The sequence below is a fragment of the Zootoca vivipara genome, chromosome 4, assembly GCF_963506605.1.
Source record: "Zootoca vivipara chromosome 4, rZooViv1.1, whole genome shotgun sequence".
Lineage (NCBI taxonomy): Eukaryota > Metazoa > Chordata > Lepidosauria > Squamata > Lacertidae > Zootoca > Zootoca vivipara.
In genome coordinates, this window is record NC_083279.1 from 62,651,675 (window position 1) to 62,668,945 (window position 17,271).

The following is a 17,271-nucleotide window of genomic DNA, read 5'->3' on the forward strand; positions in this document are numbered from 1 at the left end:
CCTTCAGAACAAGTGTTCATTTGACTATATGTTTATTTATCAGTTGTTTCCCCTCCTGTCTCTTGTCTTTGGAGCAAACACATTTTATTTTATTTTTTAAGAAGAACTTAAACAATGTGGATCATTCCCAGCTAAAAAAAAACCCCGAACAATTTTGAATTTTCTCTTTGGATGACTAATGGGAAAAATTACATTGCTACAGAGGATGGCAGCCCATGTATTTTCAGACAGGCTGCTAAAGAAGCCTGAGACTTAACAACAACCAGCACTGCATAAGTCTGCTTTATGTCATGGCAGGTCCTGTGGGGATTTCCAGCTTATATATCCCACCAACACCACCTTTGGGCTTGTTGAAAGCTTTTGAATGTCCCCTCTCTCTTCCAGGACAGGGATCACTTTAAATATTAAGACTATTCCATCTTTGTGTTCTTTTAAGTCAAGTTAGAGAGCCACATTTGATCAGAACAAACATTTCATTTTAAAATGTTTTCTCAGAACTGACACATTAGACACAAAAAGGCATCCATAACTAGTCATGAAAAAAAGCCCAGGATGGCTGGTATAGTTAAGAGACCGTGTTGGACACACCACCAATGAGCCTGAACTGGTAAGTCTTAAAGGGTTTAGCATTATTAAGAACTACATAATTTTCTGCCAACATGGAGTCCAAGGCAGGAGGGATCACTCCTACAGAACGCCACTTTCTGTTCACTTCTATATTGTGGTATAAACCCAGGATAGAAAACTGTGGACCTTCAGAGGTTGTTGGGACTACAACTGACATTATCACTTTGCAACTGGGTCATACTGGCAGGGACTGATGCAAGTTCAAAGCAAACCACCTCTGGAGGGCCACTGGTTCCCTATCATTAAAAGGTAAAGGGACTCCTGACTGTTAGGTCCAGTTGCGGACAACTCTGGGGCTGCGGTGCTCATCTCGTTTTAATGGCCATGGGAGCCGGCGTACAGCTTCGGGGTCATGTGGACAGCATGACTAAGCCGCTTCTGGCAAACCAGAGCAGCGCATGGAAACGCCGTTTACCTTTCCACCGAAGCGGTACCTATTGATCTACTTGCACTTTAACATGCTTTCGAACTGCTAGGTTGGCAGGAGCAGGGACCGAGCAACGGGAGCTCATCCTGTCACGGGGATTTGAACCGCCGACCTTCTGATTGCTAAGCCCTAGGCTCAGTGGTTTAACCCACAGCGCCACCCACGTCAGTATCATTACACAAGACAAATTATCCATCAACTTTATAGCATCACCACCCAGCTACTCACCTAATGCCAACACCTCCACAGTAACAGGCACAGATGTCCTCTCTGCTACCTTGTGCCAGCTACCATTGTGCTGTGGCACCCAGAGAGTTGCTTGGCAGTAGTAGTAACCGGAATCTTCAGTGCTCACATCACGTACCAATAGGTGGTAAGAACTTCGATCCACATGGCTGAGGCTGATGAGGGTAGAATCACTAACAACAGAATCACGGTCTGCACTTAGCAAAACCTGAGCTTCTGCCATGGTGCTATCAGGTGATTCACTGAAGTACCACCTGACCTCTGCTTGGAAAATACCACTTCTGTCTGTTGTGAAGTTGCAGGTAAGGTCAAGAGAGTCTCCCTCTGTCACAGATACATTGCTTCTGGTGATGAACACACCTAAAGCTTTGAGCAGGAGGGAAGCAAGACAAAAAAGTGTTATTTTCAACTTTTTAATACAGCAGGTAGCATAACCGTTGACTTCTACTGCCTGCCCTTTTAATTAGTGGCCTACATATTTACAGGCAAAGGTCACATATATTATTGCTGACCTACTGGCTGGATCATCACCTTGTCGCAGAAAACAATGGCTCTCAAAGTAAACCATTCATAGTGGGATCAGGTGTTAAACAGGGTTGTGTTATTGCCCCAACTCTATTCATTATATACATTGCCATGATCCTACACTTTGTCGACGGGAAATTCCCCGTCGGAGTAGACAATCTTATTCAGCTATGAGTGATAGAAGAAGAAGAAGAAGAAGAAGAAGAAGAAGAAGAAGAAGAAGAAGAAGAAGAAGAAGAAGAAGGAGGAGGAGGAGGAGGAGGAGGAGGAGGAGGAGGAGGAGGAGGAGGAGGAGGAGGAGGAGGAGGAGAAATTATTGCTGAACTACAGAAAAACAGGCAGTGAACTTTTTTTTCAAGTTTTACTACTTATCTAATTCTATGTTCTGAAGCAATTCATTGTACAATTTCAGTTTTCTTAGAATATAAAACCAGCTACCTTTGCCTTGTGCACGGATATCAAGGACACATTTTTTTTCTATTTAAATTCACTGTCAATCCAGCTTCACACAATCTACATCTTAGCTATGACATCCTTCCAACAGAAGGTGGTCCAAATGGCTCTACATTTAGCCAGGGGCGTAGGAAAATAGGGGCGGTGGGGGCAGGGCGCGGCTGCCCGCCCTGCCCCCAAAACACGTGCAGCATGGCGTGTCCCTCCCCCAAAATGTGCACCACATCCCTGGGGGCAGCGCGCCTGCTCTCCGCCCCCGGTGGCTGAGCATGAAGCTTCGCCGCTGCATTTAGCTACGTACAATTAATCCTCCCAGAAAAGAAAAACACCACCACCTCACATGCCTACCTACTCCAACATAACAAGCATTATAACTTCAAGCACAGGGAAGGTCAAGGGGGTCTCTCACCATCACAGATATGTTGTTTCTCACAATGAATACACCTAAAGCCAAGACACGCTCCCAAAGGAGTACAAATCAGATTTTACAAGCTAACTACTATGAAGAACTGAATCACATCTGAATGATTGTTGTGGCATTTTCAAATTCTCTGTGTGGTGATTAAATGATTGCAAGTCCAGTATGAGCATACTTGCAAAAACATATAATCTCATTTTGCTGCCCAGAGGCCAACTTGCTTATTCTTCCTTCACCAAAATTACCATTGTACACATTTTGCAGCCTGTCATGATCCATCAAAGCACATGCATTGCACACAGGTATATTTAAACAAAGGAAGGGGAATAGTCATTTAGAGACTACTGTCTAGTAACTAAACTATTGGGGGGGGAGTTGCAAACTTAAAGCAACTGTAGATTTAAATTATCCTTTAGCCCTAGGCAATCCCTAAAGCCAGGTAACAAGACCTTTTACACAAATATCCTATACAAACCACTGAAAAAGAAGAGTCCTCTGTTATGAAGCCAGGGTTTTAAATAGATTCCAAGCACAACTATGCAGTAGGTATTCAAAGAAAATACAAATATCTAAGTTCTTATTTGCAGTGCCTTCACAACGTATCTAACACATGTACTGAGGAAAGTACACACTGTTACTATGTTATATACCAGGCATCCCCAAACTCAGCCCTCCAGATGTTTGGGGGCTACAACTCCCATCATCCCTAGCTAACAGGACCAGTGGTCAGGGATGATGGGAATTGTAGTCCCAAAACATCTGGAGGGCCGAGTTTGGGGGTGCCTGTTATATACTGTGCTGAGATACTTAAGGGTATCCCTTAAGCTTTACACCAAATGCTGGTGTCCCACAGCCACAAAGGTATTACAGCATAGATGCTGATACAGGCCACATCATTTCATGAATACTGCATGCTCACCTGTTGGCTGCACCACAACATTTGCTATATCCACAGCCTTCTCTTGGATCTTCTGCCATGAAGCATCTGCACCTTTAACCCATTCACTCACTCTACACCTATAGGCACCTTCATCTGTTGGAAGAGCTTGGGACACAGACAAGCGGTAAATGTCATTGGCCATGGCATCTAAACGCACATCTCCACTGATATAGCGCTCGTTATACTCTGAACCAGGCTGGAACTTGCCCTCATGCGTCAAGGAGAGAATTTCTTGCCAGGCAAACCCATTTCTGAATTCCCAAGACACGTGCAGGTGTGTGTGTTCTGAAGAATTGGTGGACGCTGAGCAGCGGAGCTGAAAGGCATCTCCTTCTGATAAGTTCCAAGTGGATGTGGAGCGGGTGTTTGACCCAGCAACGGTTAAGCCATCCGCAATCACTATTCGGAGAAAAGAAAGTTATCAAGCGTGTGGGTTATAATAAATGGCTTTACATAAAGCAACGATGAAAACAGAGTCTAGCTGTGGTAGATTGTCATGAAAGAGATGACTAATTATGCAGCATAATGAGTACGCTGAGCCAAAACAAATCACTCACATTGGAAAACATGAGCAAAAAAGTGTTTTCACACACCACACTTTCTCCCTTAACTCAATCAATTATTCAGCTTCAGAAAGATCTCCACCCACAATTACCTCTTCAAGTAAATCTATTAGCAGAGAAACTTCCCCTTCCAATATACTTTGTTTAGAAGCACAAGTCAGCGAAGGGGGGGGAGAGAGAGAGACTGAAATATAACAGGAGCTATTCTGAGCATTTTGCTTTGTTTTATAAATTCAAACGATCCTGTTGAGATAGTCACCAAACCACTGCTTCAATTAAGCAAGCACAGGACAGTGCTATGGCACCAATTGGACATGGGGCGCTGTCTACCTTCAGGTTATGCAAGATTACACTAAGACCCAATACCAATTGTAAATACCCCTCACCCTTTAGAAGTACCTTTGACTTCGACTACGGCATTGTAATTTCCCTGAACGACAGAATCTGTGCTGGGCGTTGTGCATCGGTACATCCCTTGGTCAGCAGGGCGGATGTTTCCAATCACGAGTTCCACAGAATTGTTGCTGTTTCGCCTCAATGTGATCTCTTTACCGTCAACCCGATCTTTATACTCCTGAGACGTGAACCAAGGGTCCCAAGTACTCACTACTTGTACAAATCTAGAGTCTGGAGCAGAGATTCTAGAGAACTCCCAGTCAAAGTTCTGCTCGCTGGGTCCTTCATATTGACTAACGTTGCATGGAATCACCACCTCTGTGTTCTCAACTCGTACTAGAGGACCTGCAGGCACCTTCACAATACGCCCGTGGCAGGAAGCTGGGGGGGGGGGAACAAAGGATTGTAAGTTAAAATTGCACATACACACACACACAAACAGGGAGATGTGGGGAGGTAGGAAAGTAAAAATGACACTATTGTTTGCCATCTAATTGATGGTATGTTGGAATGTTTTAAGCGAAAATGTTTGTCAGTGAATTAGGAGAGCGTGCAGTGGGTTGAAATGGTGGAAGGCAAGATCAAATCCTTGCTTAGTTGTGAAATGCAATGGGTGGCCTTTGGGACATTGCTCCTCTTCACTACATCCATATTCGACTTGTCATTGGATGCCATCTGGGATTGTGAATACTGTCAGCCACAATTTAAGAATTCTTGTTCTTTCCACAAACATGATTTCCTTGATTCTCCCTTTCATCTGCACTATGTACAGATCCACTTTAGAAGAGTTAACAAAACTGAGTCAAGAATTTAAAAGAGTCCAATTACCACCTCATCTAGTTTGCAGATGAAATGGTGTGTCTTGTTTCAGAAACAGAAGTAATTTGAAATGAGCTGCCTGTCCATGACTGAAAAGAGAGTTGCCAATTCTGGTGATACTCTGGTGTCTGGATATTCTGAAGGTTTTAACCATTTTTGTTAAAGAGGCATGCCACCGAGTGTTTGTTTCCTTTGCAGCATTTTAATGTTTTAGATAGCTCTCATCAGTTAATGCTATTAACATTTTCATTGCTGTGATAAGTTTAAGTGATTATTTGATGTTAACAGAAGAGGAAGTTCAAAACTGCAACTTTGAATCAAATTACAAAGTATGCCTTGTTCTTTTCTTCTATAAATAGCAATCAAAGAATTTCTCCTGCTTCTCTTATATTCATAGTAAACAAAACATCTTGGAATCCTATAGAAACAAAAGTATCATCTATCAAATTTCAGCAGTGTTGCAATTTGAATCATTTCACAATGCTTGTGTTTTTGATGCATGATCATGTAAATATATATATGAAAGACAGCAGCATGAAGTGGGGGAGATATTTGCCCCCTACAGCCCTTAAGCTCTACCTCTCTTTCAAATCAGAACCAGTGAAGGCGGTGAAGCTCCTGTGTGAGTGCCTGGAGGCGGTTGGAGGATGGATGGCGCTTAACGAATTGAGGTTGAATCCTGACAAAACAGAAGTACTGTTTGTGGTGGACAGGAGGCGGGGCAGGTGTGGAAGACTCCGTAGTCCTGAATGGGGTAACTGTGCCCCTGAAGGACCAGGTGTGCAGCCTGGGAGTCATTTTGGACTCACAGCTGTCCATGGAGGCGCATTTTAATTCTGTGTCCAGGGCAGCTGTCTATCAGCTCCATCTGATACGCAGGCTGAGACCCTACCTGCCGGCAGACTGTCTCGCCAGAATGGTGCATGCTCTGGTTATCTCCCGCTTGGATTACTGCAATGCGCTCTACGAGGGGCTACCTTTGAAGGTGACCCGGAAACTGCAACTAATCCAGAACACCGGTCCTGAGAGATCTACACTGGCTCCCAGTACATTTCAGAGCACAATTCAGTGTGTTGGTGTTGACCTTTAAAGCCCTAAACGGCCTTGGTCCTGTATACCTGAAGGAGCGTCTCCACCCTCACCGTTCAGCCCAGACACTGAGATCCAGCGCCGAGGGCCTTCCCTCATTGCGAAAAGTGAGGTTACAGGGAACCAGACAGAGGGCCTTCTCGGTAGCAGCACCCACCCTGTGGAACGCCCTTCCATCAGATATCAAGGAAATAAGCAGCTATCCTAATTTTAAAAGACATCTGAAGGCAGCCCTGTTTAAGGAAGCTTTTAATATTGTATTGTTTTAATATTCAATTGGGAGCCGCCCAGAGTGGCTGGAGAGACTCAGCCATATGGGCGGGGTATAAATAATAAATTATTATTGTAAGAATGACACCCACATATTGGGGTTTCAAATACTGTACTCCAAATGGAAGACACAAAAGAAATGCAACCCTTATTTCCCATCTCAGTGTTCATTGGTGTCAGGCATCATTCTAGAGCTGTTGCTGAAGAGACAGGGAGCAAGAAGAGATACCCAGCACTAAGCATACGCTACATAATCCATTGTCTGCAGCCATGCCCCATAGCAGAACTGCATCTGTTTCTGACTGGCAAAGACTTACAAGTTAGGGATTTACATCAGGACAAGAAGACCTGACTGATAACTCAGGAACAACCTATTACAGGACGGCCCTAGAAGAGAAAGTGGCAGACCCACATGTTGTCCATCTAAATCATCCCAATCAACAGCTTATCCTGAGTAATTATATTTTCTTCACCCAGGCCTTTGGTGGTAGGGAAGCATTTTCTTAGAGACAGCCCCCACTCGTCACTAAAACCGTTGCTTACCAGCTACAATAGACACAAATATAGGGATCAGACCCTGGAGCAAGCACAGATATGTCCACATATCTACTCAGGCAACACTATCACTAGACCTAATAATGTCAGCCATGACAGGATCTTTCACATACAAGATGTGTACAGTGTGAAAAATGCTAAGCCGCTGTTCTAAGAATGAAAGAGTGTAAATAATTCTCTAGTTGTAAATTAACACTGTATAGTGGCCAGTTTTGAGGCCCAGTTTAGGAAGTATATGAAGTAGCATCAATAGGAAACTCAATTTAAAATCAATGATAATTAGCCTTATATCTTGCTGATTTAAATCACTTTGGTCTGAATCAATTCACCCTGCATAGAAGAACACTGAGCCTCATTAAATATGTTAGCTGCTCCTCACGAGTCCTAAGTGTTTCAGTCAGCCATGTGGAAAGTCAAAACCTCTTCAGCCTTGCAGTGGGCTTGTTTTGAAGCCCAAAAATCTCCAAGAGCTACAAATTGGCTTTGGTAGGATCTCTCATTTCCTAAGAATGCTAAGCAAGCACTGCTTTTATTTGCAGCTCAAGACTTTCCATAAAAGGAATAACCATTTCAGCTGCAGAGATGCTTCAATTTCAACCTCCAAACAAAATCACTTTAAGGATGTCTAATCCCACACTGTCATGTGTGTGCTTGGTTTCTTGCAGGACCGTCACAGCAGCACCCCAAAATGCTGCAACAGCTCAACAGCAATTCTCAATACCACAACAGCCTTAAACATATACGTACACAGTTTCCCTAGACAATCAGGGCTGGGGAAAGCCGTAGGATAAGGGTGTGGTATTACATCAGCTTTCTTTTCCCAGGAAAGCAAGCAGGCAGCTGAGGAGGAAGTGTTTCAGCAGCCTTCAAGGAAGGCAGGGTGGGTCTGGGAAGGCCCATGGCAGCACATGAATGGACAAGATAGCTACTACTGTCGCCACCTGAAGTGGACCAAATTAACTTTACTCTCCCTGATTACTTCACAATATTGTAGTGAGCACATGAGTCCTTTATTCACTGTCTCCTGTTTCCTTTTCTTTCCCTTTTGCCATTCCCCCCAACCCCTTCTCTTTGAGTTTGTGGTTTCCCTGTCTGTGCTTTTTCTGAGCGTTTGGCTCCTTTGGCTGTTTTATTGGTGGCAGTTAGCTGAGAGGCAGCAGCCTAAACCAGCTCCTGACTCCTCGGCACTTCCATTGAGCAGCCGTGGTTCTGGCCCGTCCCTGGTACTACTTCCAACAGTAGCCCTGCCAGCTCAGTCTCACAGCAAGCTCAGCAATGGACAGTGGTCTTCTGCTTGCCCCCAACATGCTGCAATGCCAAGCAGCAGCTGGTAGAAACTCTAGCCATCTTGTAGCCTTGTCACCGACCAGCAGCCCTTCCCATCACCCTCTCTTTCTCTCGCCTTGTCCTACCCACCCCTCCCTCTCAGACAACTGCAGCAGGCCATTTTGGGCCAGACCTTAGGAGCTGCCACCACTGCTACTGCCCCACTTCCTTCCCCCTCAATCCTTTCCCCTTATCCCCAAGATGGGCCAGGTTGGGCAGGGAGAGATGAAATAATGGGGGAGAGAAAGAGGTCCCCACAGGAGGTCACCCCAACCCTGCTCAGTCCCACTTCCTGTATTATTTAAAAAACAAACAAAAAAAATCTACAATTCCCAGTAGTCGGGGGGGGGATGCCATTTCCTTATTTGCCTCAGGTGGTAAAATGTATTTGGCTGGCCCTGACTCTAAGAGAACTTCCTGGGCCAGAGATGGGATGGCCCTCCAGATGTCTATGGACCACATCCCTAGCCAATGGTCATGGAGTCTAAGGACAACTGAGAACAGCAGGTTCCCTGTCCATGAGTTAAGCCCTGCTCAGTCACCAAGGTCTTCCTAAGCTCTGGCATGTTTCTATATCTTTTCATTGTTCCCTTTGGCCCTGATTTGCTCTTCAGCCCAGACTCCTGTTTCCTTCCCAAGGGATTTGGGATTTGATTCCACAAGATGTAGCAATGGGGATCAACATGGGTGGCTTTAAAAGGGGAGGAGACAGATTCATGAGCAACAAGGCTATCAATGGATTGTAGTTATGATGGATGTATATATATCATCTCCAGTCTCAGAGGCAGCATGCTCCTGAAAGCCAGCTGCTAGGAGAAATGAGTGGTAGAGGCTTATTGTATTCATGTGATGCTTGTGGGTTTCCCTTAAGCATCTGGTTGGCCAATGTGGGAATATACTGCTGAACTAGATTAGGACTTTTGCCTGGTCAAGCAGAGTCCATCTCGTGTTATTATTAAAGCATATGTTTTTACCAGTGAGCTATGGCCTCTTGCTGCCAATAATTATTTGACAGTGACAATAATTATTTCTCTCCATTCTATGAAGCATATGCTGCACAATCCATTCCTGTCGATAATGGCCTCTGTTTCACTGAACTGATTATTCCAGTGTTACCTCTGACAACTGTGATTCAAGTCACATATGATCAGGATCCCATTCTGCAGGCCATCAGGAACATTAGCCAATATTAAAAGCAGGCACGCAACCCATGAGAGTTTTCTGTCACAGCCCAGCCAACCAATAAAACAGATTATTACATCATCTTCACCACAGCATTTCTTGTAATGCACTTTCCTCAGGGCATATCCAGCCAGAAACAGAAATACATTTTTCAAGGACATTTATTTCTACTGTACATCTGCATAATGCAGCAGGGTTAATGCTGTGGGAACCAGAGATAACTTCACCGTTCATATGCCATAACATTTTTAACCTTGGTGATGTAATAATCCAAGTACTTTGCATGTGCTTAAATAGAAATCTAACTGCTAAAAGGGGGACATTTTAACTTTTTTAAAAAAGTAGAAGGGGTACAAATAAGGCAGGGGAGATGCAGGTTTTGGAGGATTTGCTGAGTAAAGGTAAAGGTAAAGGGGCCCCTGACCATCAGTCCAGTCGTGTCCGACTCTGGGGTTGCGGCGCTCAACTCGCTCTATAGGCCGAGGGAGCCAGCGTTTGTCCGCAGACAGCTTCCGGGTCATGTGGCCAGCATGACAAAGCTGCTTCTGGCGAACCAGAGCAGTGCACGGAAACGCCGTTTACCTCCCGCCGGAGCTGTCCCTATTTATCTACTTGCACTTTGATGTGCTTTAGAACTGCTAGGACCGAGCAACGGGAGCTCACCCCGTTGCAGGGATTCGAACCGCCGACCTTCTGATCAGCAAGCCCTAGACTCTGTGGTTTAACCCACAGCGCCACCTGGGTCCCATCCACAGCGCCACCTGGGTACACCTCAATAATTTTAGTCTCCAACTTGAGCCACACAAGCATCTCAGTTAAAAAAACTATAGGGAAGATGACAGGAAAGTCCAGATTTTACCTATCAGCCATTCTTTAGCTAACACTGTCCTCATAAAACCTAGTGTGTTCCTACTAGTAAAGAATCTAGTTGCTTGCCGACAACTTCCACCAAATCAACACTTAGTACAGAGATGTTCAATGTTGAGGCTAAGGAGAAAGATTCACACACACAAATACACCCCCACACCAACACCAACACCAGATAACCAGGCACAATCCAAATATTCTCGGGTTGACAATAGGTTGTTTTTTTTAAAAAAAAAGTTATTACAGAAAAACATAATGTTCTGTGGTTCTCACAGGAGATGTTCACATTTCAAACAAACAGGAAGTCACATTTTTCTTTGGGCTGCAGATTATAGCTGCTCATCCCCAAAAAAGCAACACTCCAAAATGGAGACTTCAAAGGAATTATTTCTAACAAGGCCTGCATATTTATACAAGGATTAGCAGGTTCTGTTCAACCTACCACCCTTGCAAAGGTCAGTAAGGCTCTCTTCTATGTCAACTAAAGCACTGAATCTTGAAGCACTTGGTGAGGAGGGGGAAGCATAAGGTTATTCTGCCTTCAAAAGGAGCAGAGGAGGAAAAGAACACTGCTTATAAGAATTTTCTGAAGGGTTTTAAGAAAATTGAATCTGGCATAAGAAAAGGAATTAGCTGCTGTCTATAAATGATTCAAAGCTTCAGGGTTCTGTCTGATTTAACTCAGATTTATCCACAGTACTAACAAAACAACTTCAGGTATATTACACAGCCAATATACTATGTTGCAGAGTCTGACTAAGTCAAAGACAACATCCCTGCCCCCCCCACTTCCTTTTCCTTCCTGTCACCTATGCCCCCCTTAAAAAAAAACCCTGGAACAAAATGTGATTTGTTATTTCAAAATTTGTTGAACCTGAATACCAATGCCCCAATACATAAAGCACGCACATTAATTATAAAAGCTACTTCTTCAGAATAAGGGTTCAGTTAAAGTGATAGTGGTACATACACTGGCACAAACACAATTTTATAAATAAGCATCCAGTATGTTTTAAAAGCATATTATACTATAATATGAAAAATAAAATACGAAGTGATCCCCCCGCCATGACCCACTTAATAAGCCTGAGGGCCACACATATTGCCTTCCCCTGCATTAGTGATTTTTATCCTTCCCAACTCAGGATATTTTAAAACAGCAGCACATTCTAAGGTTTGCATAAAAAAATTCTCCATACAGGTTATGGGGTGTTCATTTTTCTGTTGCTGAGTGAGCTCTGTTCCCCTCAATTGTATTCCCTCAAAAGGACACAGCCGGCTCCCTCGGCCAATAATGCGAGATGAGCGCGCAACCCCAGAGTCGGTCACGACTGGACCTAATGGTCAGGGGTCCCTTTACCTTTTTACTGCCTTCAGATTAAAAACTATCCTATCTACCTCTACCGTCATTGAGCCAAGTGGACTGTCCACTTTTGCGGTTTCCCCCCAAATGCATTGTAGGTTCATCTGCTCAAGCATTCGTTCAGCAGAGCTTTGGGTTTTTTTAAGCCCCCTTTTAACATTTTTTAAACCCCGGGCCTGTAAAGGGGAGAGATGTTTTCTGCCACTTGTGTGAAATGGGAGGCAAATTCTGTATTTTTTGCAGGGGGGGGGAGGTTGACTATAATGATACAGTACAAGGTGATGCAGGAGCTCCTCAAGTTCACTCTCCTTTTATGAAAGGCAGAGGCAGTGGCAGAAATGCAATCAACAGCTGCATTCTACCATCAAGAATGTCTGATTAGGAACAATGCTACATCAAAGGGGCATTGTTGGGGGGGGGGATGATGGCTGCCCCCATGGGCTAACTACCTCCCAATAATGCCAGCATTCAGCAGTGGCATTCAGAAACACAAACCAACACATTCTCTCTCTCTCTCTTTCTGAAAGAGTCTAGGCCAATACTCAGCCCAACTCTTATTAAAAACTGCTTTGAGGGATCTCCATGACTGATGCCAAGGGTTGGCTCATCAGTGCTTTGCAAATCCTCCTGCTTCTGAAAACAAGAACAGTCTGCCGGGGGGGGGGAGGTGGTGGTGGTGCGTATATGAGCAAGTTGTATCAAGTATTGTTCCAAAGCAGGCTCACTGCTAAAGTTATATACATCTGTATACACCTTAAAATGTTTGTACTCACACGGCCACCCACTGCTTCCAAGATACAATGATAGCTACTCACCGGGAAACTGAACACGATGCATTTTGTTCCCAAATTACAGCCCTCCATTTCATTTTGTTATAGTATGTTTTCATAATAGCCTCCTCTGTACCAATTATCTAGAGTACATTTCTTTCTTGTGCTCATAATTTTTTAGCCATGCAATCTATCTTTTAGGTCATTTGCAAATATGATAAAAGGCAATCTCTTATGCTCTTCCATCATGATGAAAATAAATTCGGGGGAAAACTTTCTGACAGTAAGAGCTGTTTGGCAGTGGAACAGATTTCCACAAGAGTTGGTAGACTCTCCTCCCTTGAAGGTTTTTAAACAGAGGTTGGATGGCCATCTGCCATGGGTGCTTTAGCTGAGATTCCTGCATTGCAGGGGGTTGGAATAGATGACCCTTGGGTCCCTTCCAACTATAAGATTCTATGATTCTATATGAAAGGCACCAAGGCTACAACTGGCTTCTTTGGGGCCAAATGAAAAATACCTACAGTAGGATCCCATATATGTTTATTCAGATGCAAGTTTCATTTGACCCTACTCCCACACAAATATAAGATAGCAGTCTTAAATTACTTTGCTCAGTAATTTTCAACTTCACGCCACTAACCGTTTCCAGCACTTCATTTAGATACTCCCCAGAGATATTTTCCATGTCCTTCTGATATGTCACAATGCACAGTTTTCTGTATACTTCTGGGAATGGTACCATATGCATAGATTATTATCTGGATTACTTGTTTTGTTATTTGTCACAATGCATTTCTTGATAACACCAGAGCAGGTGGCTCCTTCTTCTTTAAGTTGCGATCAAAAATTGCACTGCCACAAATATCCAAAAACACACAATTTAGATGTGCACTTGTACGCATAGTGCTAACCTGTGCACACGGAGGAAACAGTGGACCCCGGTGTGTCAAAAGCACATCCAAAGTGATGTGATAATCTCAAATGTAATTCATCAGCTCTTCTGTGGCATTGCAATCCTGTTTCTAAACTTGTTAAGAACTGACCTCGGCAATTATTTCCCACCAACCTTCCCCACAAATGGGGAAAAAAGCTTATGAGCACTGCTATTTAGAGTTATAAAACTGCTGAATATGGTGGGTTTATCCCTACGGTACCATTTATGAAGAGAATCTATCCAATAACAACCTTTACTATATACTGCACTTGCAGTCCAGCAAAAGCAAGTAGAATGGTTAGAAGTCAGAACAGAATTTCAGAGAGTCAAAATTCTACTAGCCATTTGAAATACAATTGCATAAACCTAATTTAAGGAAGTATGCATTACCCTAACCCCACAGATTCCTCCCACTTTGACACCTTTAGATTTTTAATCCCTTCTTTTTGGCAGACCATTTCAGCACGTGGCACAGTGTCTATCCTTAAAAAAGTTCATACTCTTTCCTTGCAATGGCATTCAGATTGCCTTGTCCAGCACAGAAATCTGCCATCTTACTAGGCACTGTGCAGGAAAAGCAGTACAAGCTCTGTTAGAAGATCCCAAACTGGAATCTTTATGGCTAAGCTATAATCAGCCTAGAAGTGGTTAAATGCCATGCTCCAAACGTCACTTGCATACAATACAGTTTTGCTGCAGTCTTCAAGTAGGGTTTTATGTCCCAGAAGATCTAAAGAATTACTATCCCATGGTATTTGGGAAAGGTGAACAGGAGAAGCCATCTGAGATACGCATGCATTGCTCGTCCCTTGTCGACTGACTTTTCTTTTAATGGATAATGCAAAGTGCTTATCAAAGGAATTAGCCTGGGTATAATTGCTTAAAACCTATTATCTCCATCAGGCTGAAATAAAGCATATTGCATCTTAAGCAAAGCCTCAGAAATGTGATCAGATGCTAACAGTGCTAGATTCTGCTAATCCAAGTACAACTTCAATTAAGAAAAAACTGATTCCCCACTCTACCCATCCCTAATCATGTTCCACCACCAGGATAAGTTTTGGTTATTCAAACATGTTCAAAGCCGTTGCAAAGAGTGTGCTTTTCTCAGCATCCATCCTTGCAACGTGGAGATAATTACCAGGGGACTTTACAAGACTGTTGCATGGCTTGCCTACATAATGGGTGATGTCCGATTGTGGCATCCCACTTGCACAAATGTGACTTTCCCCTCATGTCCTCCTACATACCCCCAAAATATACTATGGTGAATTGATGGGGACTGCAGATGCCGTATCACTGGCTAATATGGACGCACGTTTACCAGAATATCTAGAATTAGTGTGCTCTTCCAATAGCTTGTAACTATGTTTAGCTCCTTCTTTGGTTTCCAAAATTTATCATGCAAAACTAGTAAGAGAAAGAAGAGCTTGGGGGTGGGGATCCACTGTGTAGAAGGAAGTTTGCCTCCCTAGTTCCCTGCCAGAAAAGTGTGCTTTTCAAATAACTAATGTAACTATGTTTAGCTCCTCCTTTGGTTTGCAAAACTAATCATGCAAAATAGTAAGAGGAAGATGAGTCCTTCTCTGATCATGCCACAGCAAGCTTGTTCTCAACATCTAGAGATAAATGTGCTTTAAAACTGCCACTTGGTGCTGAAGGACCTGAAACAGACTCCCTGAATTGGCTCATTGCAAGGCACTTCATAAAAAGCCAGCAAAAAGTTACTCTGGGGAAAACAATCCACTAAGTAGAAGAAGAAGCAGTTTGCCTCCCTAGTTTGCTTAGATGTCATGGAAGGAGAGTGTTCAATAAGAGCTATGAAAAAGCAAAAGGAATACCATGAAGTCAGAATTCAGTGCTTCTTCCAACTACTGTGCCCAGGTGACCAGCACAAAGTACTGTACAGTATACGCCTTATGACGTTTGTGCCTTGTGCTCTTCAATCACATTTGTAAGCTGGCAACAGGTCTCTCCACCCAACCAATATGGCATCCTTATTGTTCCCTGTTCTTTACTGCCATATTAACAAGGATACCCCTGCTTATGCTGGCACAGGTTCCTGCTCTAGCTGCAGGCAGAGAAATGAACTAGAACAACAGTAGCCAACGTGGTGCTCACCAGAGGTTGCTGGACTACAACTCCCATCATCTCTGTCCATTAACCATGTTGGCAGAGGCTGAGCAAATTTGGAGCTCAAGAACCTCTGGAGGTTCCTAATCTCTTCCTCTTTTTGCTTGCTGGATATTTGCTGCTAATCCTGCAAGCATTTATTCTGCATTTGATAGATCTCCTTGTTAAAGGTAGCAATATTCTAGTTCAGGGGCAGTCATCACAGGACTCTCTTAATGTTACTGGATTCCAGCTCCCTCCAGCCCCAGCCTGCATGGTCAATGGTCAGGGATGATGTCAGTCAGAGCTCTCCATGGGTTTTCTAATCTCTGAGGCTGATTTATGGCAAGAACCTTCCATCATTCTCTTATGCAGAGTCTTGAACTTGTGCTTGCACAAATTTAAAGACCTTGTTTCAGGGTCTAAGGGCCTATATTTTAAGCTCTGAAGCTACATCTATTGCTAGCATTATTCATTTAAAAAAATTTATGCCCTATAAATTGTTCGTCAAAGGGAACTCAAGGCAGATAACAAATAAACCTTATATCAAATAAACCTTAAAACATGGTCACATCAATGATAATTAACTCCAACTCTTTGTGGGGGGGATCAGCACTCAATCAGGCCTGAATGCATTCCAGAATGAAAACTGGATGAATATGTTTAAGAAAGATGGAATGCACATAAGCACTGAGTTCGGGTGGTGGTGATCTTCCCATTAAGATACTGATCTTGTGGAATTTCCCAATGTTACAAAGCTAATCAGGTTTAGCTTTGCATTACGCTCAAGTTGTGAAAGCATCCAGAAAGGATTTTTAATTCTTATGAATAAAGAATTTAAAAGGTCATCCTTGCCACAAGACCTATCAAATATTTAAGCTAGAATTTATAAGCTACTCACAACAGCCTATAGTCAGAATTTCTGGGATAGTTATCTAGACATAATGTCACATGCAGACTACAACAAATCTGTTTGCAGTGAGGAGTGTGATGACATCATCTGATGAGGATGGCAAGGTACCAGCTTCCCTTCATCAGGACAAGCAATTAGTGTCTCCTTTCTATCTCTTTCTCATTGCCCTAATCTTGCTGTCTCTGAAACCTCATGCCAGCCCAAACTGCAGTCATTTGTATTCAAGATTTTTCTTCCTGGCGCACTTAGGCATCTTCCACTGCAATTTGCTTGGCTCTCTAGTGCTTACCTCATTCCATATAAGGCAATATCCCCATCTCTCTCAGTCTCTGTGATAGAAACCATTCAACCTTATGGGCAAGGCTAAATGGGTTTTGGTTGCCTGTGCAATTTGTAACAATGGACCATCATGATATATATTTTTCTAAACTGACACTTCAAGTCACAAAGCCATTTTATTAACCGTCCACCAT

General features: G+C 43.3%; 1 protein-coding gene across 2 annotated transcripts in view; it reads right to left on the bottom strand.

Moving 5' to 3' along the window:
* PTGFRN (prostaglandin F2 receptor inhibitor) overlaps positions 1–17,271 on the bottom strand; it is an 88,957-nt gene that overhangs the window by 53,605 nt on the left and 18,081 nt on the right. For both annotated transcript variants that reach the window (XM_035114819.2, XM_035114817.2), the window contains exons 2-4: positions 4,599–4,976; positions 3,616–4,035; positions 1,283–1,666 (exon numbers count right to left, since the gene is read on the bottom strand). In XM_035114819.2, the coding sequence (XP_034970710.1) occupies positions 1,283–1,666; positions 3,616–4,035; positions 4,599–4,976 (1,182 nt within the window). The remainder of the gene's footprint in view (positions 1–1,282; positions 1,667–3,615; positions 4,036–4,598; positions 4,977–17,271) is intronic.